At 37.7% G+C, this 27,029-nt stretch overlaps 1 protein-coding gene across 1 annotated transcript in view; it reads left to right on the forward strand.

Moving 5' to 3' along the window:
* LOC107582547 (disks large homolog 5-like) overlaps nt 1–27,029 on the forward strand; it is a 95,502-nt gene that overhangs the window by 51,419 nt on the left and 17,054 nt on the right. The window contains exons 4-20 of the mRNA XM_016268443.1: nt 3,039–3,182; nt 6,297–6,351; nt 7,637–7,896; nt 9,031–9,343; nt 9,607–9,837; nt 11,730–11,914; nt 12,009–12,134; nt 13,527–13,659; nt 14,649–14,776; nt 14,885–15,060; nt 15,161–15,264; nt 18,336–18,428; nt 19,722–20,597; nt 22,491–22,611; nt 24,185–24,329; nt 26,227–26,351; nt 26,462–26,551. Of these exons, the coding sequence (XP_016123929.1) occupies nt 3,039–3,182; nt 6,297–6,351; nt 7,637–7,896; nt 9,031–9,343; nt 9,607–9,837; nt 11,730–11,914; nt 12,009–12,134; nt 13,527–13,659; nt 14,649–14,776; nt 14,885–15,060; nt 15,161–15,264; nt 18,336–18,428; nt 19,722–20,597; nt 22,491–22,611; nt 24,185–24,329; nt 26,227–26,351; nt 26,462–26,551 (3,305 nt within the window). The remainder of the gene's footprint in view (nt 1–3,038; nt 3,183–6,296; nt 6,352–7,636; nt 7,897–9,030; nt 9,344–9,606; nt 9,838–11,729; nt 11,915–12,008; nt 12,135–13,526; nt 13,660–14,648; nt 14,777–14,884; nt 15,061–15,160; nt 15,265–18,335; nt 18,429–19,721; nt 20,598–22,490; nt 22,612–24,184; nt 24,330–26,226; nt 26,352–26,461; nt 26,552–27,029) is intronic.

Here is a 27,029-nt window from a genome sequence, read left to right on the forward strand (position 1 = left end):
ACTACCAACAAGACATACAGTACTTTCGAGAATAAATCAGCTGTATGACACCGAAAAACTATCAAAAGAGGAAAAATTGGCTCAAGCACAATATGTTGCTCTGACCGGAGATCATTGGACTTTGATCGGTAATCACAACTTTCTAGGTGTTACTACACACTTCATTGATCATAACTGGACACTTCAGTCCTTCGCGTTAACGGTACTGAAAACAGCCACACGGCACTATTCTGATGCATTTGCCGAACAGTTCCTAACAGTGGCAGAAATGTGGGACATTACAGAAAAAGTGACCACCATCGGAACAGACAGCGCTCGAAACATGGTTGCTGCAGCAAGAAAACTTATGTTTGATCACATCCCCTGTGCCGCACACATATTGCAGAGGACCATTACTGTTTGCCTCTCGGACAGTGGGTTTGTTGATGCATTGACAAAGTGTCGCAAAATTGTAGGACATTTTAAGCACAGCCCTGCTAACACAGAGGAACTACATCAGCAACAAACAGCACTCGGACAACAAAGAGAGCAACTGATACAGGACGTTTCATTGAGGTGGAACTCATCACTCGATATGATCATGCATCTCTTACGGAATGAAGAGGCTGTTAAGGCTACTATAGCCCAACAGAAACACAAGTTAGTCATGCTGACCGCTGCTGCGTGGGACAAACTGCACAAGCTGCAGACGCTTCTTGAGCCATGCAAGTAAGTCTGCCACACACCCATCCTCCTCAATTACATTAGTGCCACGTTCTATTGTAATTGCATGATGTCCTTGCATTTATTTGTGCTTCCTGCTGTTTTTGTTACACACAATATATAATTTAGAACCCAAGAATATCACGCCTAAAATGTCTTGGAGCTCTTACTGAGCAAGACAAACATGCTTGAAAAGAAAAAGCCTTTAAAAATTCCATAAAATGAACTCTTAAAAATGTTAAGGATTTTAAAATCACCTTTTATAAATTGATGTTAAATATGCTTTTCTTGCCTAAACTAAATGTATTGAACTTTGTTTATTATAATGTAATTATAATTACTTTGAGTATGTATAATGTTTGTTCTACCTCAGGTATGTGACTGAATTCCTTGGGGGTGAGACTTATGTCTCATGCTCTGTAGTGCTGCCTGCATTCTGCCACCTTAACCATGCAATGAGGGTCTCTGATGAAGATCCAGCATATGTGGCAAGTTTCAAGACTACCTTTAAGAAAGACCTTGCTGAACGCCAAGCTGACATGAACAATGAATGGCTGAAACTTGCTTCAGCTCTTGACCCTCGTTTTAAGGACTTGAAGTGCCTATCAAGAGGAGAGAGAGAACAGGTGTGGTCCAGCCTTGAGAAAATACTACAAGAAGCAGAACCCAGCACACATACTCCACAACCCAGTGAAGAATATGAGCCAGCTTAAAAGAGGAGAATCCTTCTGCTGGGTTCAGACTCGGAATCAGAGGAAGAAAATCATGTTAGCAATGCGCTACAGAGTTCAGCCCACTATTGAGATGGATAAGTGTCCTTTAGAGTGGTGGTCAGTTAATGCAGAGGCCCATGTTAAGCCACCCCTGCAACCACTGTACCATGCGAAAGACTTTTCTCACTGGCGGGCAACATTGTGCAAAAGAAGAGGGCATCTTTCAACTCAGAAAATGTAAACACGTTAGTTTGTCTTAGCAACTGGTTGAAGGAGAAATAAGAAATGAGGTTAGTTTAACTGTGTTTCTGTTAAATTACTGTATGACCATTATAGCATAAGGGACAGGCTTATAATAATAATAATAATAAAACATGTCATGGCCATTGTCGCCTAAGTGATAGACTTGTGTTTAATAATGGCCATTGTAGCCCAAGTTTGTGTTCAATAATAAAACAATGTCATGGCCATTGTGATAGTCTTGTGTTCAATCAAAATAGTAATAAAAGCTGCTTTTTGTAATATCAGTTCAATCTTCATCTTACACAATAATTTTTAATGTTATTTCGGGGGAAAATTCTCCGCTAATATTTATGTGCGATTAAATGCGATTAATTAGATTAATTAGATTAATTAAAGGGGTCATATGATGCTGCTAAAAAGAACATTATTTTGTGTATTTGGTGTAATGAAATGTGTTTATGCGGTTTAAAGTAAAAAAAAAAAACACATTATTTTCCACATACTGTACATTATTGTTTCTCCTCTATGCCCCGCCTTTTTGAAACGCGTAGATTTTTACAAAGCTCATCGGTCTGAAAAAGCGAGGTGTGCTGTGATTGGCCAGCTATCCAATGCGTTGTGATTGGCCGAATACCTCAAGTGTGAGATGGAAATGTTACGCCCCTCACATACTGTTGATGACGTGTCCCGGCAACAACAGTGAGGCTAAAAGTTACGCCTACTTTCTTAGCGTGAACATTTGGGCGGCGTTAGGCAAATCTTCTCACATAGTGAGGTAGATATGTGGGGGCGTGTTAGAACATATATCTAGAATATATGTAGTCTTTGCAACTTTACAGATCTTCTTTATGCACCAAGAGCTTGTAACACTCCAAAGAGAAAGGAAAAATTTTAATCGCATCATATGACCCCTTTAATCAGCACTTCATGTAATTAATTAGATTAAATATTTTAATCCCTTACCAGCCCTAATATAAATATATTTAATATATAAACACACATTTTTTCTTAAACATATACATGTATGTGTTTGTATTTATTTATACATAATAAATATACACAGTATACACACATTATGTAAACAAAACCTTTTATTTTGGATGCGATTAATTGCGATTAATCATTTGACAGCACAAGTTATTTTAAATTAAATTATTATTAATTTTAGTATTTCACAATATTACTTTTTTGTTTACTGTATTTTTGATCAAATAAATGCTGCCTTGGTGAACATAAGAGACTTATCAAAAACATATTTTTTTTTTAAATCTTAATTATTCCAAACTTTTGACCAGTAGAGTCTGTTATCCCAGTTAACACTGGGCCGCCCTTGCAGACTGAGGGACGCAGTGCTGATGTTTTGCTCTTTGTCTCCAAAAGGCCAAATTCCAAACCTGGCCATGACTACGAGCGTCTGAAAACGCAGTGCATGAAGGCCATGGCAGACCTGCAGTCCTTGCAGAACCAGCATACCAAGACTCTGAAGAGGTGCGAGGAGGCCGTGAAGGAGGCAGACTACTACCAGTGAGTACAGGCGCCATGCATCTCTCTCTAACAGATATGCTAAGAGCCATCTGCTGCATTAGTAGCAGTCTTTAATTAGCTCTTGCATTGTCTGCAGGTTAATTATGGCTTTATTAAATGTTTGAAGCACATTGTTCTGCAGCTCAATTCATGTTGCAATATTAATGTGCATAATGCACTTAAGGAGCAGTTTTTATGTTATGTAGAGGAGTTCACCCAGTTAGTTAATCATCCACATATCATTCCAAACCTCAAAATACAATTATGATTACAATAAAAAATTGAATAAATTAAAATAAAACAGTACAAATAAATAAAATAAAATAAAAATAATGTATTTATTGGAATTACAATAAATGTGTACAATTTAAATTAAATAAATTAAAATGTGAAAATTAACTCTTTCCCACCAGCATTTTGCCTCCTACCTTATAACAATAAAGACACGGAAAGGCAAAAAATTGTCAATGGTGGTGAAAGCGTGAAAATTACAATTACATCATTTACTCTCCCTCGTATCACCCTGCAGAACATATTTTCAAGTATTTTTTTCTGTTTTACTGTTTTTGCCCATGCAATGAAAGTCAATGAGGTCCAAAACAACACAGGATAAAAATAAAACAACAAAAAAGACATTTTTAGAATGTCGTCTTTAGCGTTCCACAGAAAAAAAACGAAAATCATGACAGGTTTGTATGGCGAGTAAATGATGACAAAATTAATTTTTGTTTGAACCGTCCCTGCAGTGTCTTTCTATAAAAATCCTTATGCAAAAAACACAGTCACAAGGAAGTAATAATGAAACTGCTTTGTCATATGTCATCAGTTTAAGTGACATTGGTTTAATGTAGCCTCGTTATCTAAACCAGTTGGCAATATGTAAGCGTGGACACAAGGAAGTTTGTTCTGCTCTGTTGTTTCTGACTCACCCTTGTTTGCCAGTGTGCTGTCATCCACACACCAACATAATATCGTCCATCCATACACAGATGTGCAGTGGCTGTAATCTGATTATGATGTAAGGACACATGCCCTCCTGTCCCCGTCTCTGCTGGGCATGAACGACCACATAGAGATGAAGATTGAGTTGATGAGGGATTAATCCCATATTCCCCATTCCCTCAACAGTGTGTGATTACAGCACACACACATACACAACCATTCTCTGTTATACTGCTTGCATGTTACTGATGTATCGAGAGCAAAAACATTCATTCTGTTTGATCCTCCTCGTCTGCTGGTAGTGTCTGCACTGAAATTGAACCCATTTTATTTTATTTTTTATGCATAAAATACAAAAATGCTGACAATGTAATTGTATACTCTAAGCATAAAATACAAAACACAGTAATATTGGGTACAATTGTTAATTAGATTTAAAATAGATCATTGATATATTTCAGTATTTAATTATTCATAATTGAATTTTTGCTTTGTCTACCATCTTGGATGGAGTTAGTTGCAATGCATTAAAAGATTGCACTCTGTCACGGGTATGTATGATGCTAAGATTTTTTTCAAATTTTATTTGTATTTTATTTTTTACTCTAATAAGCATAAAATAGCATGTGTAAAATAGTTAAAGGGGTCATATGATGCGATTTCAATTTTTCCTTTCTCTTTGAAGTGTTACAATCTCTTGGTGCATAAAGAAGTCTCAAATCCAAAGAGATATTCTTTATAAAAGTTAAGAGTTAACCACGCCTACCTAAAATGGCTCGTTCTAACACATAGCTACGTCACTATGTGGGAAGATTTGCATAACGTCGCCCAAATGTTCACGCAAAGAAAGAAGGCGTAACTTTTATTCTCGCTGTAGTATTGTTGTTGCCGCCGCCATGTCGTGAAGAGCTGTGTGTTTTGTTGTGAAAGCGAAACTACTTTGTTTGCTCAAAAGTTTGGGCTTGGAAAGATTTTTAAGATTTTTACGTGTTTTTGAAAGTCTGATATCACCAAAAGCTGCATTTATTTAATCAAAAATACATTAAAAACTATATTGTGAAATATTATTCCAATTTGAAATAATGTTTTTATTTTAATGTTTTGAAATCTTTTTCTATGATGGCAAAGCTGAATTTCAGCATCATTACTCCAGTCTTCAGTGTCACATGATCTGCTCATACTAATTTGCCTCTCAAGAAACATTTATTATTATTATTATTACTGTTGAAATCTGTTGTGCTGCTTAATATTTTTGTGGAAACCTGCATTTTTCATGAGTCTTTGATTAATCGAAAGTTCAAAAGGCCAGTGTTTATTTAACAAATCTTTTGTGACATTATAAATGTTTTTACTGTCACTTTTGTGCCCTTGCTGTCAATTTAATATGTCCTTGCTGGATAAAAGTGTGTATTAAAACATAAATCTTACTTACCCCAGACTTTTGAACTGTAGTGTAGGTATATGGGGAATTTCCACCTTGTTGTCTGCTAGTTGAGTGTGCTATAAGCAGCAAAAATGGGCTCAGTGCCGAAACTGTAATCGCAGAACCGCTTTTTTTCCCACAGCACCGCCCTGCTAATGCACACAGTGTGAATGCAACCTGTTAATACGGGCACCAAAATACATATGAGCTTCTTACGCTTGCAGTGTGAAACAGGCCTAATGGTACTGCCGTCAGCCAGAAAGTGACGTTAGTCTGCCGAAATCGATCTCTGATTTTTTTCAGAGCTTCAGGGACGGTTAATTAAATTGCAGATTTTGTCATTCCCCGCAGCGCAGACTGTTGTGGGATTAGTGCGTCTGTTGCATCATGAACAGCAGCGTTTATGTTGTAAATCCAGAGGCTGGGCATCCCATAGTAGTGCAACCAAATCTGACCTTGACATAAATCGGAAGCCAGGGGACAGGAGATTATTCAGTCAGATGCCACCGTGTCAACACACTGTCTGCTCTCTGCAGCTACTATGAAGGAATGAGCCTTTTCCTGTCGGATTGATTTATCAGGCTTCCTTCCGGATTAAACCCACGAACACAAATGGAAAGGTTTAAAGCATTAGGATAGCTCCTGCTTGTGTGTCTGAAACGGTCTTAATTGTCGCAGAGAGGTCAGATCAGGCGTGCCACGGGATCTGTGCTGTAGCGCTCAGATTGAACCGCGTTTTGATCTGTCAGCTGTGCTTACGCTGCCCACTGGCTGCACAAAATGCTCACCGCCTGCTTGAAAAAGGTCAGCCTGGAAGGGCAAGTGCTTGCTGACTGATGGAAAAGGACAGAGGCTTTTGCAGTTAGTCAATACTCTAAGCACTGATTACATGGCCTAGAGGAGAGTTAGATACAGATGCCAATCACTCAGCATGTGAAATCCCACTGTGGCTTGGTCAGGGGCCACTGAGGTGTGGGTTTATTGCCTGAACGGGGAATTGCCTTCGATTATGTCATTAGGACACATAGTGGATGCTGTTTGTTTATTGCTGAATTCAGTGTTGCGTATTTGTGTGTAAGCGCAGTGACAGCATTTGGCATGCAAGTACAGGAGATGTTTTATAGACTCATGATCGCCCTCTGGTGTTTGCGTTGTCAAACTTGAATTCAAGGGATGATAAAAGCACATTTATAACAGGTAATATATGTAAGGAGCATAATCACACATGAATTCTACATTAATGCACCAACCCTGTGCCATTTTCAATATCTTTAGGACTGACCAGTATAATTAATAACAGAAAGCTTTGTAAACCATTTTAGTACAAATAAGTAGTGTTGTTTTGATTTTGTTTGTGTTTTTTGTTTTGTTTCTTTGATACCATTCAATAAATCAGATTCATTAAAGCTGTTTAATCAGTTTTTTTTTGTTTTTGTTTTTGTCTTTTGTTTTATTTCATTTTGTTTCCACCACACAGTAAATCAGGCTCTTTAAAGCTGTTTTCAACAAAGGTAATCACGGTTTTGTTTTGGCTTTGTTTTTGACAAGTTTTTGTTTTTGTTTTGTTTTGCTTTGTTTCTTTGACACCACACAGTAAATCAGATTCATGAAAGCCTTTTTTACAGGTTATCAGGGTTTTGTTGTATTTATTTTTTTGTTTCTTGTATTTTTTTCTTTGACAGTATATAGTAGATCAGGTTCATGAAATGGGATTTTTACAGGTTATCAGGGTTTTGTTTTATGTTTTTTTGTTTCTTGTATTTTTTTCTTTGACAGTATATAGTAGATCAGGTTCATGAAATGGGATTTTTTACAGGTTATCAGGGTTTTTGTCTTTTTTTTGTTTGTTTGTTTCTTTGACACCACACAGTAAATCAGATTCATGAAAGCCTTTTTTGACACAGGTTATCAGGGTTTTGTTTTATTTGTTTTTTTGTTTCTTGTATTTTTTTCTTTGACAGTATATAGTAGATCAGGTTCATGAAATGGGATTTTTTACAGGTTATCAGGGTTTTTGTCTTTTTTTTGTTTGTTTGTTTCTTTGACACCACACAGTAAATCAGATTCATGAAAGCCTTTTTCGATACAGGTAATCAGGGAGAACGGGTCATCAGAGGTTTTGAACAAGCTCTATGATACAGCGATGGATAAGCTGGAGGGGGTGAAGAAGGAATACGACGTCTTGAGCCAACGCTACAGTGAGAAGGTGGCCAGTCACAACACGGATCTGAGTCGACTGGAGCAGGTGGAGGAGGAGAACAGGCGCTTGCAAAAACAAACCGATGCTCTGCTTAAACAGCGCGACACGGCTATCCAGTACCAACAGCAGTGGTCAACATCTATGAGACGGTACGAGCAGCATCAGTCATCTTTATTATGTGTTTTAAGTGTTGCATAACGCACTTCAAATACTTTTAAAGGTCATACTTGGTCAACATGTTTTTAACACTGCAATCTGCAGCCTCTTTTTATGTATTTTCTGTTCTGAATGTGAGGCAAAAAGAGCTGAAAGCATAATCAAATTTGCCTAGTTTTAATTTACAGTTTTATCATTACAATAATAAAATACATTGTCCCATTTTTCACAGAACGCATATATTGTTTATATTTAAATGTCGTACATCAACATCTTTTTCACTTTCAGACACTACAATCATATCAAACACAATCTGCATCTTTGCATTTTCTGCTTGTTTGAGGGTTGAAATATGGTAAAATAAGTTAAACAGTGCTAAGAGGATAATCAAGTTGGCCTTAATGACATTCATTACATATAAAGTCAAACCAAAAATTATTCAGACACCAGATATAATTTTTTGATATCTTTTTACTAGTAGATGCAGGACACTATAGTTAATTTAGGTAAGTGAGGATAGCAAAATAAAGTAAACTGACATATTATACACAAAAATTATTCATACAGTGGACTGCCAGTAAAATCAATAAAAATTTGGGACAAAAATTATTCTGACACTTTGACTTGACCATGTTTTGCTTAAGTGTTTTTTTTCTTTAATTGCTAATGCGACCTTTTTACACCACAGACTGAACAAAATTAAGCACTGCTTGGTAATTGGTATTATCTAATTGTGTACTTAAATTTAACAGCTGACATAACATTACATACCTTTCTATCGAAGTTATCTGACATTATCAAGATGAATTTATTTTTTATTTTTTCATATTTTATTACCATTTTCTAAACTATAGCGAATAAACTGTGATAATGTGAGAAGTGTTGAAGGTGTCTGAATAAATTTCGGTTCGACTGTATATATATATATTGTCCTGCGCTTTATATAGGATGCATACATTGTTTATATCCTTTGCATTATGGTCCTGACTTCTGATTGGTCAGTACAGTCAACTGCCAATCTTTTAATTCAGTTCATTAATGAACATTGATACACACAGAAAATTGTAGTCCTTTTTAATAATGCAAAGCACTCATTAATCGAACATTTTTGATTTGAAACCCATCAGGTTTGACTCCGTGCAGCAGGAGATGAATAAAGCCTCAGCCCAGAACAAGGAGCTGCAGAGAGAGATGGAGAGACTCCAGTCGGAGGTGACACGCTACAAGAACTTCCAGCTGAAGGCGGTCAAGGATGCGGAGAAATACAAGGAGGAGCGGGATTCTGTGTTTAATGAATACAGACTGATCATGAGTGAGAGGGACCAGGTCATTAAAGAGGTGGACAAGTTGCAGACGGAGCTGGAGGCGGCGGAAGCCCGGCTCAAAAACACCTCCTCTGAGAGGATGGTGGCCAGTGAGGAGGTGGAAGCTCTCAGACAGGTAACACATCCCTAATAACAGATATTAGATATGCAATATTGTCGCATCTAATCTAGATGGTCAGCTGTCATTTGGGGAAACTCACTGTATCACTGAATACAGTATTTATGATTAAGGAGTGACTGAGCCTTGTTTTTATATGCTCTCTGTTCTGTAAATAAACTTTTTGTTGCCAAGTTTGTACTAGGCAGCCAGTGCTGTTTTGAAAAAGCACTTTAAATCAATAGCGCATAACTGTCGCTGACGTTTGTGTCTTTTTGTAGGAGCTAAATTCATCGCTGGTGGATCGAGACCGTGCCATCTGTGAGAGAAACGAGCTGCTGGAAAAATACTGCCATGAAGTGAAGGACAAAGCGGAGGCCCAGAAAGAGCTGAGTCAGGCCTGTAAAGACATCGAGACTGTGCGGGAGGAAAGAGATGTGGCCAGGAAAGAGAGAACCGAAGCCATCATTCAGAGAGACCAGTTACTGCGGGAATACTACCAGGCCAGACAGGTGCTTACAGTCTGGGATTCGATATATGGTCACGTAAATGACAATATTAAATACATATTTCAGTCTAATGCTGCATCCAATTTCTATGGAAAATCTTCTGTGGTAGACGCAGGGAATTTACCAGGCCTGGTAAAATAATATATGGGATTAAGACAAGTAATGGAAATGTGTATAGTAAAGTGCTTTATTTTTAGTTTTGGCGTTCTGCTCAGTGCCTTAATGTTTCAACAGGGAGAAATTTACCTTATTGAGTGCAACCGCCTTTTTTTATTTATTTTTTATATTTTTTATAAAAACCCTCATCTTTATCTCTAATACATAAAGCCATGAAGGTTGAAAGGTCAATAAAGGAATAAGAATCTGCACTCTGCAAAGCTAATTTGACAGTGTTTGTCTGGATTGTGGAGAAAATGCTGAATAATTGAGTATCTGCAAAAAGACGCATCTGACAATAACTGTGCTGCATCTGTTCATTTAATGGCTAGTTAAGTTGTACCAGTCATTTCACTTTATCTCTTCAATTCTGTTAGTTAAGGAAAGTGATTTTAACATTACTAATGCAAGTGCTTAAAAGTGCCCTAGGAAAGGGTCTAGACAGATAGAACAAACAATGATAAAGATGAAAAAAAAAATGGCTGGAAGTCATGGAATTCAAAAATCACGAGTATTCAGACTAAATCTTCACATTCAACATTTCAATGAGGTTTCACTGTTTTCAGCAGTGTTTTCAAATATTTCAGATACTTTCAAATATTTCAGCAGTGCAACTGTTTGCAACATTGATAATAAATGTTTCTTGAACAGCAAGTCAGCATATTAGAAAAGTGACGTGACATGTGGCCAAGTATGGTGACATACTCTGAATTAGTGCTCTGCATTTATCCCATCCAAAGTGCACACACACAGCAGTGAACACACACACACCGTGAACACACACCCAGAGCAGTGGGCAGCCATTTTTTGCTGCTGCGCCCGGGGAGCAGTTGGGGGTTCGGTGCCTTGCTCAAGGGCACCTCAGTCGTGGTATTGAATGATTTCTACAGGATCATGTGACACTGAAGACTGGAGTAATGATGCTGAAAATACAGCTTTGACATCACAGGAATAAATGGCATTATATTCAAAGAGAAAAGTTATTTTAAATTGCAGGATATCACAATATTACTGTTTTTACTGTATTTTTAATCAGATAATTGCAGCCTTGGTGGACATAAGAGACATTACAAAAATATTGCCAACCCCAAGCTTTCGAACTGTAGTGTGTATCACTACAACACCCTTGTTTTTAACTATTTAAGTATAAATGATACCTTTCTAATAGATTATGTAGTAGATTCAGAGTGCTGCCCATGACTCATGACAATGTGTGTGCTTCTGCATATCCATGGCTCAAAAGTAATATTTTTATATATTGTATTTTACCATTGTTGTTCAGTTTTTCTCAGAGATATTTATCAGCTGCTGTTCTTCGGGCAGAAATTGCTAAGGGGCCGTTTGTGAAATTAATCTTGGGTCCGATCTCCAAGCATTGTATCCTCACCTCTTATCCCTTGCCTGTCTTGATTTTTCACACCAGTCTTCATACACAAACAAACACTATAAACCACAAAGCTCATAAAAAAATCTCATAAACTGTGGGCCATTGGATTATTCCAGAAAAAAAAAAAAAAAACCCAAGGCAGATTTATTCAGTTTAAAGCCGCAGTGCCGCTAGAATCCACTAGAGGTCTCTAACAGCTCTACAGTATCTTTAAGACTCAAAGCCTTCTGGTGAAGTTCATTTAACTCATTTCACTAATATGACTTCACGGATGTCTTAAGTTATGCCTTAAAACATATTTTGGTGATGAAATCATCTGCAATCATATTCATCGTGAATGTTTTTGATACAGAAACAAGACTCGGCCACGCTGGACATGGAGCGTGCCAATAAGGAGATTGACGTGTTGAGGAAGCAGTGTGAGGCCATGTCCCAGGAGCTGAAGGAGGCTGTGCAGGAGGCCGAGGTGGCCAAGTGTCGCAGAGACTGGGCCTTTCAGGAACGAGACAAGATTGTTGCTGAGCGAGAGAGCATACGGTAGCATTTGCCACTGAATTAAGCAGTCTAGGAAAATGATGACATGCAACTGCTGATGCTGATACTTGAGCGTGTCCTTGTTGTGTTTTGGCAGGACTTTGTGTGATAATCTGCGCAGAGAGAGAGACCGTGCCGTCAGCGATCTGGCTGATGCCCTGCGTAACCTTGACGACATGAGGAAACAGCGGAACGATGCAGCCAGGGAACTTAAAGAGCTCAAGTAAACCCTTTTTAGTCCTGCCTCTCTCTGACAATCTTTCAGTCAGGTGTTTACAGATAATATGGGGTATTTCATTACATTTACAACTGACCCCCTTTCTGAGTTTTATTCTTACAAACTTGTCTGAACAATCAAAAGTGGCAAAATAACTTTATAGTATTTTTAAAGTCAATGTTATGTGGCTGAGAATTTTAAGATTACAAATAATAATAATGAATGAATGTTGCAATAATGTAATAAACATAGCATAATACATTAAATGTACATCGTCATGTTTATTGTAATTTATTTAATTCACATCGATGATATCTTATAAATGCTAGTAATAATGTTTAAGAATTTATCATTTATTATAATTAATAATGATTTAATTTAAAGTGATAATATATTATAAATGCAAGTAATAATAATGTTAATAATACTTAAAATTAGTATGAATGTAGTAATAATAATAATGAATTTTTGAATTACGTAATCAGTAACATATTTAATGTAATTAAGTCAATAAAATTGACATTACGGAAGGTATACTGTAAATGCAATAATAATAGTTATTAAATATTATTATTATTATTTTGAGTGAATACATTAAAATTACGTAATGCAAATAAATATCACAATTAATAAATGCGTGTTAATAAATAAATTAATAATTAGTAAATAATTATTATTAATAAATATTGTACTAAATAATGTAATTGATGGCTAGATAAATAGAAATTGAGTGTGTGTGTGTGTGTGTGTGTGAATGGCAGGCAGCAGATAATTTATCCCTTATAATGCCCAATTATATTAATTTGACAAATGATTCGTGGCCCTGTTGGAATTAATTTTTGGTCCTAGTCTGCTAATTGGTAACCAGGCCCTTTTCTTTTTTGATTACATTTCTGCTTTAGACGCCCCCTAGTGGTTAGTCCGTTCCCATCAAAAGCTCCAGAGCACCCCCACCCTCTTGAAGTAGACTTTTCTGAAGTTTTTTTTAATGTCACTGATGCCCTCTAGGCTTTCCTCTCTCTGAGTCTATGAATCTTAGTGACAGTTTGCCAGTATTCCCCAACTACTTGATCCTGTTTTTTTTTCCTTCCCAATTTTAAGGTTTGACCTTGATGCCGCTTTTATAACATCTCCATCTAGCACAGGTGTTACAGATTACACAAACTGTGGCAAACGATGCCCTGATGCCAACCCGTATCATCCAGTAGGCTTGTAAGACAGCGGTTTTCCCAGTCTTGCATCAGCAACTCTTCAAACAAAGAGAGATGCTCTTCACAAAGACTCTTGACACTTGACATTCTTGCTGTTTTGTGGGCGTGAGATGAATTAGATGACTGTTTGGAGAGATGAGAGAAAAAATGGTCTGTCTTTTGTTTTGTGCTCTCTCCACCAATAAAGGGAGAAGATGGAGAGCCAGTTGGAGAAGGAGGCGCGTTTTTGCCAGCTAATGGCTCACAGCTCCCATGATTCAGCCATAGACACAGACTCATTAGAATGGGAGACGGAGGTGGTGGAGTTTGAGAAGGATCGGGTAAGAAAACAAAAACCCGCAAAGAATAATATATTGATCTTACAGGTGTGGACAATATCTGGGAATATTTATATTAATGTTTTCCAGCCTTGGAAAAGTATTTAGAATATATAACAAAAATACTATTAATTAGTATCTCTTTATTTTGTAGTCCTATTCTGCATGTACATATTTTTGTGCTGACTATAGTAATTACATAAGTGGGTACGAAGTATGGTACTATACGTAACCATAAACCTAAACTAAACCCATATGGTTACCTTATACTGTGTTTCTGCAGATTGCTCTTTCACAAATGAAGGACTAAAAAGGTCTTAAATCAGAGCAGAAAGTCTTAATTTTTGCATGCATTGTTAAAAGTGAATATTTTCCTCTGTATTTTTGTCTTGTTTTCCAATGCAAATATTTAAATCGAGATCTATTTACTAGAGTTGCAAATTGAAGATATGAAGTCTTGTTTTCTGACAAGCTGAATAAAATTGAGTTTGTTTAAAACAAGAACAAATATCTTTCAGTGGGGTATGAAAATTTGTTTTGCCTTTGAATTGAACTGATTTTTCTGAGCCCATTGGCAGATATTTGTTATTTTTTTAATGATAAACTCACTTCATTTATTTACATCAATTTCTCATAAAACAAGACTTCTGGTTTCATATTATTTGGCTTCTCAAGGAAATGTATATTGATTTAAAAATCTTAAGACATTTGCACTGAAAAACAAGAAAAATTACTGAGAAAAAGCATCATTTTTATTTCTATATTGTAGTGGTTTGGAGCTATTCAAATTAATCAAGCATTTTTTTTTTTTTTAAAGTGATGGAGATGTGTTTTAAATAGTCTTTTTTGGGTCATAAATTCTTGCATTTACCTTCATGGTTCCAGGATACTCATTCACATCATTTGACCTTTATGTTTTTTTTTTCTCGTCTTTATTGTCTTCCTATATTTGGAGAGGTCTCATCAGTCTCTCTATCATTATCTTCCTACAGGACGACATGGATTTGAAGGCAATGGGGTTTGATATCGCAGAGGGTGTGAATGATCCATATTTACCAGGAGATTGTGGGATATTTGTGACCCGAGTGGACAAAGGAAGTATCGTGGATGGAAGATTGAGGTGGATACAGATATTGAGTGTTTTTCAGATAATGGCCTCTGGAATGATTTCATGCTCATTTCCCTGCTCATAGTTTGGTCCTGACCAGCCGTGCCTCTCTCTCAATAGGGTGAATGATTGGCTGCTGAAGATAAATGATGTGGACCTGACTAACAAAGACAGGAAGCAGGTCATCAAAGCCGTACTTAATGGAGGAGGGCTGATCAATATGGTCGTTCGCAGGAGGAAATCTTTAGGAGGAAGACTGGTTACTCCTGTCCACATTAATCTAATCGGACACAAAGGTATCACTTCTGCATTTTTCCAACTCATTTTACCGTTTCTGTGGCTGATTTCCCTTGTTTTCTTATTAATGACCCTTGGTTTTGCTCTGCACCCTCCCAGACGCTGGTATCACTCTTGAGGGCGGCGTATACGTGGCCGCTATCGCACCGGGCAGCCCAGCTGCTAGAGAGGGATCTCTTACCATCGGAGACCGCCTGATTGCCGTAAGTCATCAAGCAGTCATGCGATCCTTCCTCAAATTGAAGGAAGATTGCTGCTGTCAAGGATCCGATTTGCTCTTATAAAAGTCTGACCTTACTCTCATTACAACCTCCTAAATGAAGCAGATTTTTAATCCAGCTCCTTATCTGAAATGCATGGAGGCTCATTAGACGAACTGCCAATCAAATCCACTCCTCTCCTTAGATGGAGGTGATAAGTAACACAGATGTTAATCCTGAGAGCGGATCAGGTGTTACTTTTGACTGCATGATAGATTCTGGGTAGAAGATATCCGTAACCTTTTGGCTCTAATATTGGCCATGTCATATGGCTCAATCAATAGTGCTACATCTGCTGGTTCTTATCATTAAAGAAATGAAAAGTCTTTCATGATTTGCTTGCACTCATATATTTCTCAACTCACATGGCTTAACACACAAGCATAAGAAGAGAAATGAAGGAAGTTGAAGAATGGTTGCCTTTTTCCATATAATGAAAGTAAATGGGGACCTTGCACACCGAGTCTGAAACGTTTGTCTGAAATTTTCGCACATTAAAACATAAATACGACCTCCCGTTGTGTCAATCACATTTATACACTTCAGGATGTCAGTGGCTCAGTTTGATGTTTTGCTAGTGATACTAGAGCCACATATTAAAAAGAAGACCAATCATTTCTTGGTGAACTCAGTGTGCAAGGATCCTGTGCTTTGTGCTGCAAGACGAAGGGGATCAACTTGTTAGGCTCCATTCTGGATTTTGGCGTTCGCTTGTACCGTGGCTCTAAATTTGTAAAACACGTCTCAAAATGCTTGCTACGGATGAGAAAAGTGTAGAAAATTGAACCCAATCCAAAAATCTTTTTATGATGGACGAACGTTTCGGAGGCAGTGTGTAAACGTGATTGACACAACATAAGGTCGTATTTATCTTTTAACATGTGAAAATTTCAGACAAAAGTTTTGGACTCGGTGTGCAAGGTCCTTAAGACTTGTGAACTTCAAAATGACAAAAACACCCATAGAAGTATCAAAAGTCTTCTGAAGCCATATGATAACTTAATGTTAGAAATAGACCAATGTTACATTTCAATGTTAGTTTAATTAAATTAGCTTTTATTTTTGCTTTCAGTTTAATCATTTCTGAACAGTTTTAAAGGGGTCATATGATGCGATTTCAAGTTTTCCTTTCTCTTTGGAGTGTTACAAGCTCTTGGTGCATAAAGAAGATCTGTAAAGTTGCAAAGACTAAAGTCTCAAATCCAAAGAGATATTCTTTATAAAAGTTAAGAGCCTACCTAAAATGGCTCGTTCTAACACGTCCCCACATGTCTACGTCACGATGTGGGAAGATTTGCATAACGCCGCCCAAATGTTCACGCAAAGAAAGAAGGTGTAACTTTTATTCTCGCTGTAGTATTGTTGCTGCCGCCGCCATGTCGTGAAAGCGCTATGTGTTTCGGTGTGAAAGCGAAACTACTTTGTTTGGTCTTCCAAAAGAGGATGATATCTGCTTCGTCATGCCTGGAGCTGATCCGTGCTGGTCGCTGAGGAAATACATCAACTTCCTGCTGTGGATCACCGTGGACGAAGCGGAGTCCAGCCCGGGGTCTTCACATTTGGTTGCCGCAAGCGTTCTCAACCCCGCCGACTTGACTCCGCTCACTCAAGCCAGCCTCCGCTCACTCTAGCCCGCCGTGTGTTTCGTTGTGAAAGCGAAACTACTTTGTTTGGTCTTCCAAAAGAGGACATGACAAGAAATCAGTGGTTAAGTTGTATTTACAACACTGTTCCAGAACAGTTCAACCCAAATATTCAGATGTGCGCAGCGCATTTTATGGAGGACTGTTTCCTGATCCTGGTAGAGTAGACTACAATGCCAGCTGTTCTGACTCAGTCTGTAAGTACGTTTTTTTATATTTAAGGAATTTTTCACTGATGATTCAAATGTGAGTTTTGGGCATTGTAGAGTAGCGCTCGTTGTTTGTTATTTCTCCGATCACAAATGCAGACATGGTTTTATGTTTACGCGGTGCGATACAACACGTAAAAAGACAGTATAAGTCATTATAATCCATAATTATGTCCCCCCTGGATGCAACAAATGCCTCGTTTATAATGGGTTTTATTGGTTTTGTCTCATTGGTAAGGGGCGTAACATTTCCCTCACATGCTTGAGGTATTCAGCCAATCACAACGCACTGGATAGCTGGCCAATCAGAGCACACCTCGCTTTTCAGACCGATGAGCTTTGTAAAAATCGGCGCGTTTCAGAAAGGCGGGGTATAGAGGAGAAACAATAATGTACAGTATGTGAAAAATAATATGATTTTTAACCTTAAACCGCATAAACACATTTCTTTACACCAAATACGCAAAATAATGTTCTTTTTAGCAACATCATATGACCCCTTTAATTTATTTATATTTCAGTTTTTGCTTTTGGTTCATTCAGTAATGTTGGTACTTCAGCTTACATAACACATATGTTGTAGTGATAAAATTAACTATCAAGTTGTATGGATTACAAAATCACATAAATGGCAATTGAAATTGGACAATTTGATTCTGGTGTGTCATTGCCAAACCTGATGTCTAATTTCACCATATTTATTTTGAGATCTATTTTCAATAGTTTGGGCTGTTCCTCCCATGAAGCTATTATATGACTTTTATGAGACTTCTAGGTGCTTTCTACCATTTAAAAAAAAAATGCTCAACAGCTTGAGTCTCCTTTCAGTTTCATTAAATGACCGGTACGAATCTTCAACTTTTCGTTTGTCTGTGTTTCATAGAAGAAAGTCAGTCAGTTTAGGTTTGGACCAACTTGAGGATGAGTAAACCTTGACAGAATATATTTCTGAGTGAACTATTACTTTACGTTTAAAAAGATAGAAGGATTTATCTGAACTGGAGATCTTAAAAGTGCACCATCCTTTCATTCACCAAGCATCTCTTTGGTGTCTCTGTTCTCAAGTTTCCCAAGTCATTTCTAGGTTTGAAAATAGAAGGATTGAAAAGTCTTCTGGCACTTTTCTTTGGTGAAGCGCTGACCTAAATTTCTTTCTCCCTAGATAAATGGGATCGCTCTGGATAACAAATCACTGAGTGAATGTGAGGCTCTGCTGAGGGGCGGCAGGGACTCGCTCGCTCTCTCCCTCATGAAGGTGATTGTTCTCTCACTGCTGTCTGAGCGTGTGTGCCGCTCTCATTACCACATGCCAAGGTGCTTCTGTGACATTTATTCTATGTTGTATTTGAGACCGCTGTGTCTGAGTTGGAATACCAACTCTGAGATGTTACTGAGAAAGTCAAGTTTGGAAAACTGGAAAAGAGTTTGTAGTTGTTCTCATTACTGCTTTCAGTAATCATCCGGGCCTTTGCTAATAACATCTGTAAATTAATGCTTTCTTAGGCTAACTAGCCATAACTATTGTGTTTGAATGGTTTAAAAAAAAAAAAAAATTCAAACAGTTTTTTTTTATTTTTTATAATGTAATGATGATTTCTCAATAGTTACACAAGCTACTATGAAATCATAAACACAACAATCTGTAACTTTATATACAGTGGGTACGGAAAGTATTCAGACCCCCTTAATACATGCTGTGGATTTCCAAATGATCTCAAGTCATCATGAAGAGCACCAAGTGGGGTGGAGCTTAGCAAAAAGTCTATTTGTTATTGGATTAAATTAACCCTAAGAAACCTGTGGCCTGAGGCTAGTTGAGTTTTAGAGTAGCTTTAGCGTTGACAAAACTAAACAAATCTAACCCGGTTTAGTTCAGGTTCTGTGGGTTCACCGATTGAGATTGTTATTTTAAAAAATCAGGAATTTAAATGCATTTACAAGAAAAGATTAAAACATTGCCACTGCCATTAAAGTTTGAGAGGGCAGCTGAAAGAAAATATCTAACTCTGTTGATGCAAGTGAATCAACTAAATTAATTTAATTATACATATAATTTATATGTTCACAAAGTGCTTAAAAAACAGTTTAGCTATTTAAGTTAAAAGTTGAATATCAGTTGTCAAAATATAATTGCTTGCATGTGTAATGCATTAAAGATATAATATATAATTCATATAAAATAAATATTCTAAATAGGAGCAAAATATTTGTAATTCCATCACTAAAATACTTTCACTGTGAAGTGTTTTAATTTGGAGCAGGCGTTAACATTTGCATCAGATATGACACTTTGCTGACATCTGATTGTCCAGTTTTGGTTTGTGATCTCCAACTCAGAATAAAAGCATAAGTTACCATGGTGAGGAACACCACTAAAAACCTATCCATCTTCCTGAACCCGAACTAAACTCAAATTTACCTGGGTTGCCACTGAAACCGGCTTTGCGAAATGGGTCTCCGTAACAGTAGTTTATGTACCTCTGAATGTTTGTTTTATTGATGTTTCTGTTTTATTTATGCCAGTTGTGCTGAACCTGTCCATTAACAGTTTTTTCCCCAGAGCACGTCGGGGCAGAACATCTTTGAGAGCCTGAGGGAGGCTGAGAAATCCAACGGCAGAATCCATCTGTCGGATATCCATTCTCGAAACAGCAGAAACCTCAAGCACAACAGCTCCACTCAGACAGACATTTACAGCGGGGACACGGGCAGCGAGAGAAGAAAGACCAGAACTGACATGGAGGAGAGCGGTTATTCTGAGAGGAAGGTGTTTCCGATCTCCACCTTGCACCCTAACTCTCTCCGACCCGCCTCAGAGCTGGGACTGGCCCGCTACAGCGGCAGTGCCTTTCAGGAGGTCTGCTACACCCGCTCAGAGTCAGTTGGCCCTGAATGTCTTACACTGGAAACCAGCCTGGAGAAGCAACACAGTGGCGGCACTTGGCCTAAAATGGTGGTGGGTGTCGCCATGACAACAGACAGCCCGGCGCAACTCTCCATCTACAGGTCGCCCAAGCAAAGAAAGCCCATTGATGCCGACACCTACAAAAGACCAGATGCACTGTCAAAGACGGACTACCATTTGCCTCAAGCTTTAAAAGCGGACTCTGCCCCGACACCCCCGACCCCACCCACACGTAGCGACTCCTTCAAGTTCAAGCACAAACATCAGGGCAACTCCGCCTCGGAGTCCACCGTCTCCGCCATGTCTGTCCAGGAACCCAAGCAGGAGGACCGCAACGGCAACCTGTACTTCACCGAGGCGGGGCGCGAGGGCAAGGTCTTGAGCTCCAGGAAGTCATGTGAGGAGGACATCGGACGGATGCGGCCGGAGGAACCGGAAGTGAAGCGTCCTAGGCCCAAATCGGCCCCGGCGCTCAGGCGCAGAATGACTCCTCAGACCATTCCTCTCCAGAGCTTCCAGGTGAATTTGTCACAGCCAGCCATCCTGCCTGTTTTAATTAGCCTCGCAGCCTGAGATTGATCTCCCACTGCACCAGGAGGAACGAGAGAGGGGGAGAGAACATGCTGACGCACGCCTCCTGATGATATGTAGAAGATTAGCTTAGCGCTATTTTAGTAGCGTGAATGTTTTATTATATTAATATGCTAATTATTGTAATATAATCTAGAATTATTCATGTACATATTATATTATTTACTTTATTACTAAAGTATATATTTTAATATGATACATATTGTCTTAAAGGTGCCATATTATGCCCTTTTTTACAATATGTAATATAAGTCTCTGGTGTCCCCAAAATGTGTCTGTGAAGTTTCAGCTCAAAATACTCCACAGATCATTTATAATATTATTTTGAAAATGCCTATTTTGAGTGGAAGCAGAAACACACTGTTTTTCGGGCCTGTCTCTTTAAATGCAAATGAGCTTCTGCTCCCCGCCCCCTTTTCCAGAATAGAGCTGCTCCATTACAGCTCAGACCTGCTAAAAACATCTGTTATGGTTCTGATTATCATGTTTATCGCGCTGAAATAATGCGTTTTAAACCGTATGAGTTTAAACTTCTGATATACGGTTTTCTGAGTGCACACATCCGAAGCACATGGACAGAAAGCGGCTGTCACAGCATGAGTACTAAAGTAAGCTCTCATTCACACACAAGTTAACGTTAAAAACACACGAGTTACAAAAACGGGTTACGTCTGTGAAGGTAAACAGCTGGGAAATAAATTGCATGTTTATTTTAGATCTGTGTGGCAGCAGCAATATACAGTAAATACATAAATAAATGCACTGCTCTGTTGTCTCCTCTGAGGCTGGGACTGTAAACAGTGTTCTGTGCTCACTTTGCCACGTCACCAAGGGAGCGAATCAGGCGCGCTCATTTTCTCAGACGCTTGCAGAAAAAGGCTTACCAAAACAAAGTTACTGGGTTAATCTTTTTCACGTTTCCTTGGTTGGTAGATGCACTGGGGACCAGATTATAGCACTTAAAACCTGGAAAAGTCAGATTTTCATGATACGTCACCTTTAAGTGATATATAATTTATTATATTATTATTATTTGGATTTATTCATTATCATATTTTAGTCATTATCATATATTGCTGTCAGTTTAAAATCAAAATAATGTATTATGAATTTCACAATAACATTAATTGCATTTTTTTTTTAATATTGTGGCAGTACATCACTGAGACCAAGATATTTAACAGCCTCACCGATTTTAAACCTCAGTGGAAAATATGAAAATATTTTCAATTCATTTAAACTGCTGGCTGCATTGATTTGTTTAAAAATACACTAAAACAGTAATATTGTGAAATATTATTACTATTTAAAATAACTCAGCAGCCATTACTCCAGTCTTCAGTGACAGGTGTGGTGCAATACATTTTTTTTTCCTATATACTTCAAAAGAACAATTTATTTGAAATGTTTGGTAACAAAGTAAAAGTCAATTTTGATCTATTTAATGCATCTTTGCTGAATGAAATTTTCTTTAAAAAAAAAGCAGCTTTTAAACAGTAGTGTAAATACAGTGTTATATCATTGATATTTTTAACAATTTGTAACAATCATTGTGACGTGATTCGTTTTAACATTTTATTATTTTTAATTTTTTTACTGTACTATGTTTAATATTTCAAATCGACTTGATACATTGCTCAAAATGAACGTTTTAAATCATTTCAGAGCAAATACATTAATATTTTGAATATCATTTGAAGAATGAAACATCATTCAACTAGTTATTTTTGTTAGGATATTCTAGAATGTGTAGAAACATTCATTCTAACTTTCTATAGAACTGTATGCTGCATTATCTAATGCTGTGTGTGTGTTTGGCAGAGTTATTCAAATGATGGTGACTCTGTGGAGCAGAGGGAGATGCTGCGTTCCTCTCCTAATCGACCTCACAGACACAGCGTGGGTTTTGTGCCTACAGCCTATAATGGAACCCTGCCTCCCAGTGAGTTACAGCCGCCCTAATCAGAGCCCTATATTTCAATGTATCTCTTTAACAACACCCTTCCTACACTCTCCCTGTCTGCATTTGCTCTGCAGAGCACAGTTCATCTTTATTCCGATCAATGCGGCCTACAAAATTAATGTTTTACTTAATTTTATGGTGAACTCAGTCCTGAATAATTGAATTGCTCATTTATGATAATCATGTAGAATATGGTTCAACGAGCTTGTTGATTTACCGAATGAAACCCATTTATAATTTTCAGCTTTGAATGTTCATGCTATTGCTTAGGAAGGATGAAAATGCAGGGCTCAGTTTTATGCATTTATCTCTTTCCTGCAGCATAAGGCTATTCTTATTGGTGAGCCCTGAAATGTGTCAGTTAGGTCCCATTTAATGCAGTGACATATTTGCATTTTATTTTCTCACGTAAAGACATAAAGCACATTGTCAGGACTGTAGATTTTTGTAGAAACAGGACAAACCACTGTGGATTCTGCTTGATGCCTCTGTCATGTGACTATAGTTCACATGGGGATTGTGTGATAATGAGGTCTATTTTTACTTGATTTGAGTATTCAAGCTTTTGCCGGGATGGCTGCCTTCCGAGCCTCCCCGCCGTCTGCTCATCTGTCGCCCAGAGCAGCTGGCTTTACCGGTGGAACTCGATTCTGAACACAAGCAAAAGCCAAAGCTTGACATCAATACGGTGCACTTGGTGCCATGTAGTTTTTAAAAAAATAATAAAGCGAATTGGCATGTCATTTGTTATGGGAAATATTAGATATGTTTAATTTTACTATGGTCCAATGTGATTTATCATAAAAAGTGGCTGCAAGTAAAACTGAGGGCCTGTTCCGTATGTTACTGCATGATTTTCCTCATATTTCAAAAATGCTAATGTTTTATTCAAACTGGTTGAGCTTTACTGATGTACTGCTTTCACTCTTGTTACACACACTAATTTAATAACAATACTTTTTCTTTAATTTAGGAGAAATATAGATTTATGAAGTACAAACCAGCATTTGGTCCAAAAGTAGCAAGTCCAAACTGAGTGGCAACATAATTTGTGCTACGTTTGAAAACCCTGATTGAATTGAATTTATTAATATATGTGTGTGTTTGTTTGTTCATTAGTTTATTTTATAAATTGTCTTTTTAATGTTAAATAAAAAATTTAAAAAACAACATTCGCACACAAATAAAACTACTCCACGTCTCCCAAATTTTGACAACAGGGTGTTAAAAATTGCAACCCACACAGAAAATTAATAGAAAATAAAATTGCTCTACGGTGGACAGTTGGGGGACAATCAGCATTTTCTGAACGGTTGGCGCCTTTCACTTAGCCATATATTCCAAAAAATACTCCTTAATTTTTCTACGTTTATACTCTATGCTCTATTTGTGACAAATCTAACAGTTTTGACTTTCGGCTAACATCTCTTGATTGTGTGAGGAGAGCAGTAGCCACAATAATAGAGGCAGAAATGAAAGATGTGAGCGCAGCGGGCAGTTGAAGGGGAATGTGTGTTTTATTGGTTATTATGTGGTTGTGTTTCAACTTCAGACTCAGCACATCGAGGACTGGCCCCCTGCTCTGCCATAACGGCCGTTATGAAGAACCCCGTTTACATGGTGCGCAGTCACAGAGTTCACACTAACAACTGCCCTACTGCCGCCAACCAGATCAATCAGCAGCACACACATCCCAGGTACCACAGTTCCCACTGAGATAACCAACACACACACACACACACACACACAGGTTTGTTTTTATGGTTTATGGGGACTCTCCATAGGTGTAATAGTTATTATACTGTACAAACCGTATATTCTATTGCCCTACACACCGACCCTACTGTAAACCTACCCCTTACAGGAAACTTTCTGCATTTTTAGATTTTCAAAAAACTTCATTCTGAATTATTTATAAGCCTTTTGAATTATGGGGATACTGAAAATGTCCTCATAAATCACCTTCTCATTGTAATACCTATGTCATACCCATGTTATTATACAAATTTGTGCCCTCATAAACTACATAAACATGCGCGCACACACACACACGCACACAAACAATAACACATCCACTGGACTTCCACTGAAGACTGTTTCTCCATCAAATATGGCAGCTCTATGGCAATATTTCTAAGGGGCAATATTAAATCTTTTACTTTATTAAATGTATCAGTCTTATGTCAGAAACTTAAATTTAAGCAACTTCATTCAATCATGGATTTACATGACAATTGCATAATATAATTGCCTATATAAAGTGTATAAATTATAGATGATAAAACCCAGGAATTAATTAGAGCGTAGGACTGCAATATTATGACAATTTAATAATATGACAATGATTATTGATTATTTCTCTTGATATTGTAGTAGTGATTATCAATATTGGTAAATAAAATACCAAAAAATATATTTTTTAAAGAAATAGCATGTCATATTCTTCTATGCAACACAGACAAATTTAAGAAACGTTTATGAGTTAGTTGATTGTATTTTGTGCATTAGAAATTCAAGACTTTACATTGGTTATTTTAATAGCTTGAAAAACAAAACCAGTGACTAATCTAAATGCTTTTGTTTGGCCACTGCATTCATACGCTCAATACAAACCTTTTTTTGATTTATTATAATGCTCAACACTGCAGAAAAGAAATGCTAAGGAAATCTTTGATGCAGCATGAGCAGATCTAAACATATTTCTACAATTAGCACTTTTCATTAATATTTACGTTTCACTGTAATTCACAGTCTTAATATGTTTACTTTAATTGTGCAGAGGCCTTTTTTGCCCCTAATCTTGAAAGGGGTCATATGATGTTGCTAAAAAGAACATTATTTGGTGTATTTGGTGTAATGAAATGTGTTTATGCGGTTTAAAGTTAAAAAACACATTATTTTCCACATACTGTACATTATTGTTTCTCCTCTATGCCCCGCCTTTCTGAAACGCGTAGATTTTTGCCTAAGCTCATCGGTCTGAAAAAGCGAGGTGTGCTGTGATTGGCCAGCCATCCAATGCATTGTGATTGGCCGAATACCTCAAGCATGAGACGGAAATGTTACGCCCCTCACATACTGTTGATGCCGTGTCCCGGCCGGAACGACGAGACAAAAACATTAAAACCCATTACAAACGAGGCATTTGTTGCATCCAGTCGGGACATAATTACTGATTATAATGACTTATACTGTCTTTTTACGCGTTGCGTTGCGTTGCATTGCATCGCGCCGCGTAAACATAAAACTCTGTCTGCATTTGTGATCAAAGAAATTACAGAGAAAGGAAAAATTTAAATCGCGTCATATGACCCCTTTGAAGTTGGGGTCATTTTTGTTCATTTTAGTGCCATTTTTGCCCCAAGCCCCTCTTCATTTTTGACCCTGGAAGGTATCACTTTAATGCAGAACAAATTCATGCTGTGAGTTATTGTAGTTAATGATATCACCAAATTTTCATCATGTTGTGCTAAGTACAAGTAGCCATTGTAGGTCATAAACAGGATAATTATTTACTTTGTCAGGAGAAGAATTGCTCCTTCACCCCATTATGAGTGTTTGCTGATCTGGTATGTTTTCTTCTCTCTATCTCAGTCCTCAGCGTCAAGGGCATCTGAGTCTGGACCTGAGCCAGAAACGCTCCACAGACTATTCTGACTCGTCCCGGAGCAGCCGGGCCTCACACGGCACCAACTCCCTGCCGTCCAGCGCTAGACTCGGTCAGTCTCTGTCTTTAATCATATATATCAGCTTTTCCCCTCTTGCTGTAACTATTGAGTTTAAATAATGTTTGTTTTTCTCCTCTCCTTCTCCCTTTTGTTTCCTGAAGGTTCATCAAATAATTTGCAGTATCGCACTGAGAGGATAAAGATTCCCTCCACGCCGCGCTATCCTCGCTCAATGCTGGGCTCAGAAAGAGGTGAGCTTCCTCTCATGAATCCAGCACATCTGAAATAATCTTGGTTATGGTTGAATTGGAAAATTTATTCAATTCAAGTTTATTTGTATAGCGCTTTTCACGATACAAATCGTTGCAAAGCAACTTTATAGCAAATTAAGTTTCTACAATATTTAGTGGTATCTTATCAGTGGTGACTGTCAGTTAATGTACATATGGCAGAAATGTACGTAAAAATCAATCAAAGACGTAATCAAACAGACGATGAACACTATTAACAGCAATTATTATTATTATTATTGATGCAATCAAACTTATAGCAAAATGTGGTAGTTTATGTTGTTTCAGGGTTGGCATCATCTGAGGTCCTCTGAGGGGTTGGCATCATCTCTTCTCAGGTGTTCTGGATCCAGACTGAAGCTTGCGTAAATCCTAGTTACGCAAAAACAGAGAAACAAATAGAGACATAATTAGCGTAGCTGCTGTTCCAACCAAGCAA

The sequence above is a fragment of the Sinocyclocheilus grahami genome, unplaced genomic scaffold (genome assembly GCF_001515645.1).
Source record: "Sinocyclocheilus grahami isolate Dianchi unplaced genomic scaffold, SAMN03320097.WGS_v1.1 scaffold45.1, whole genome shotgun sequence".
NCBI classification, from domain to species: domain Eukaryota; kingdom Metazoa; phylum Chordata; class Actinopteri; order Cypriniformes; family Cyprinidae; genus Sinocyclocheilus; species Sinocyclocheilus grahami.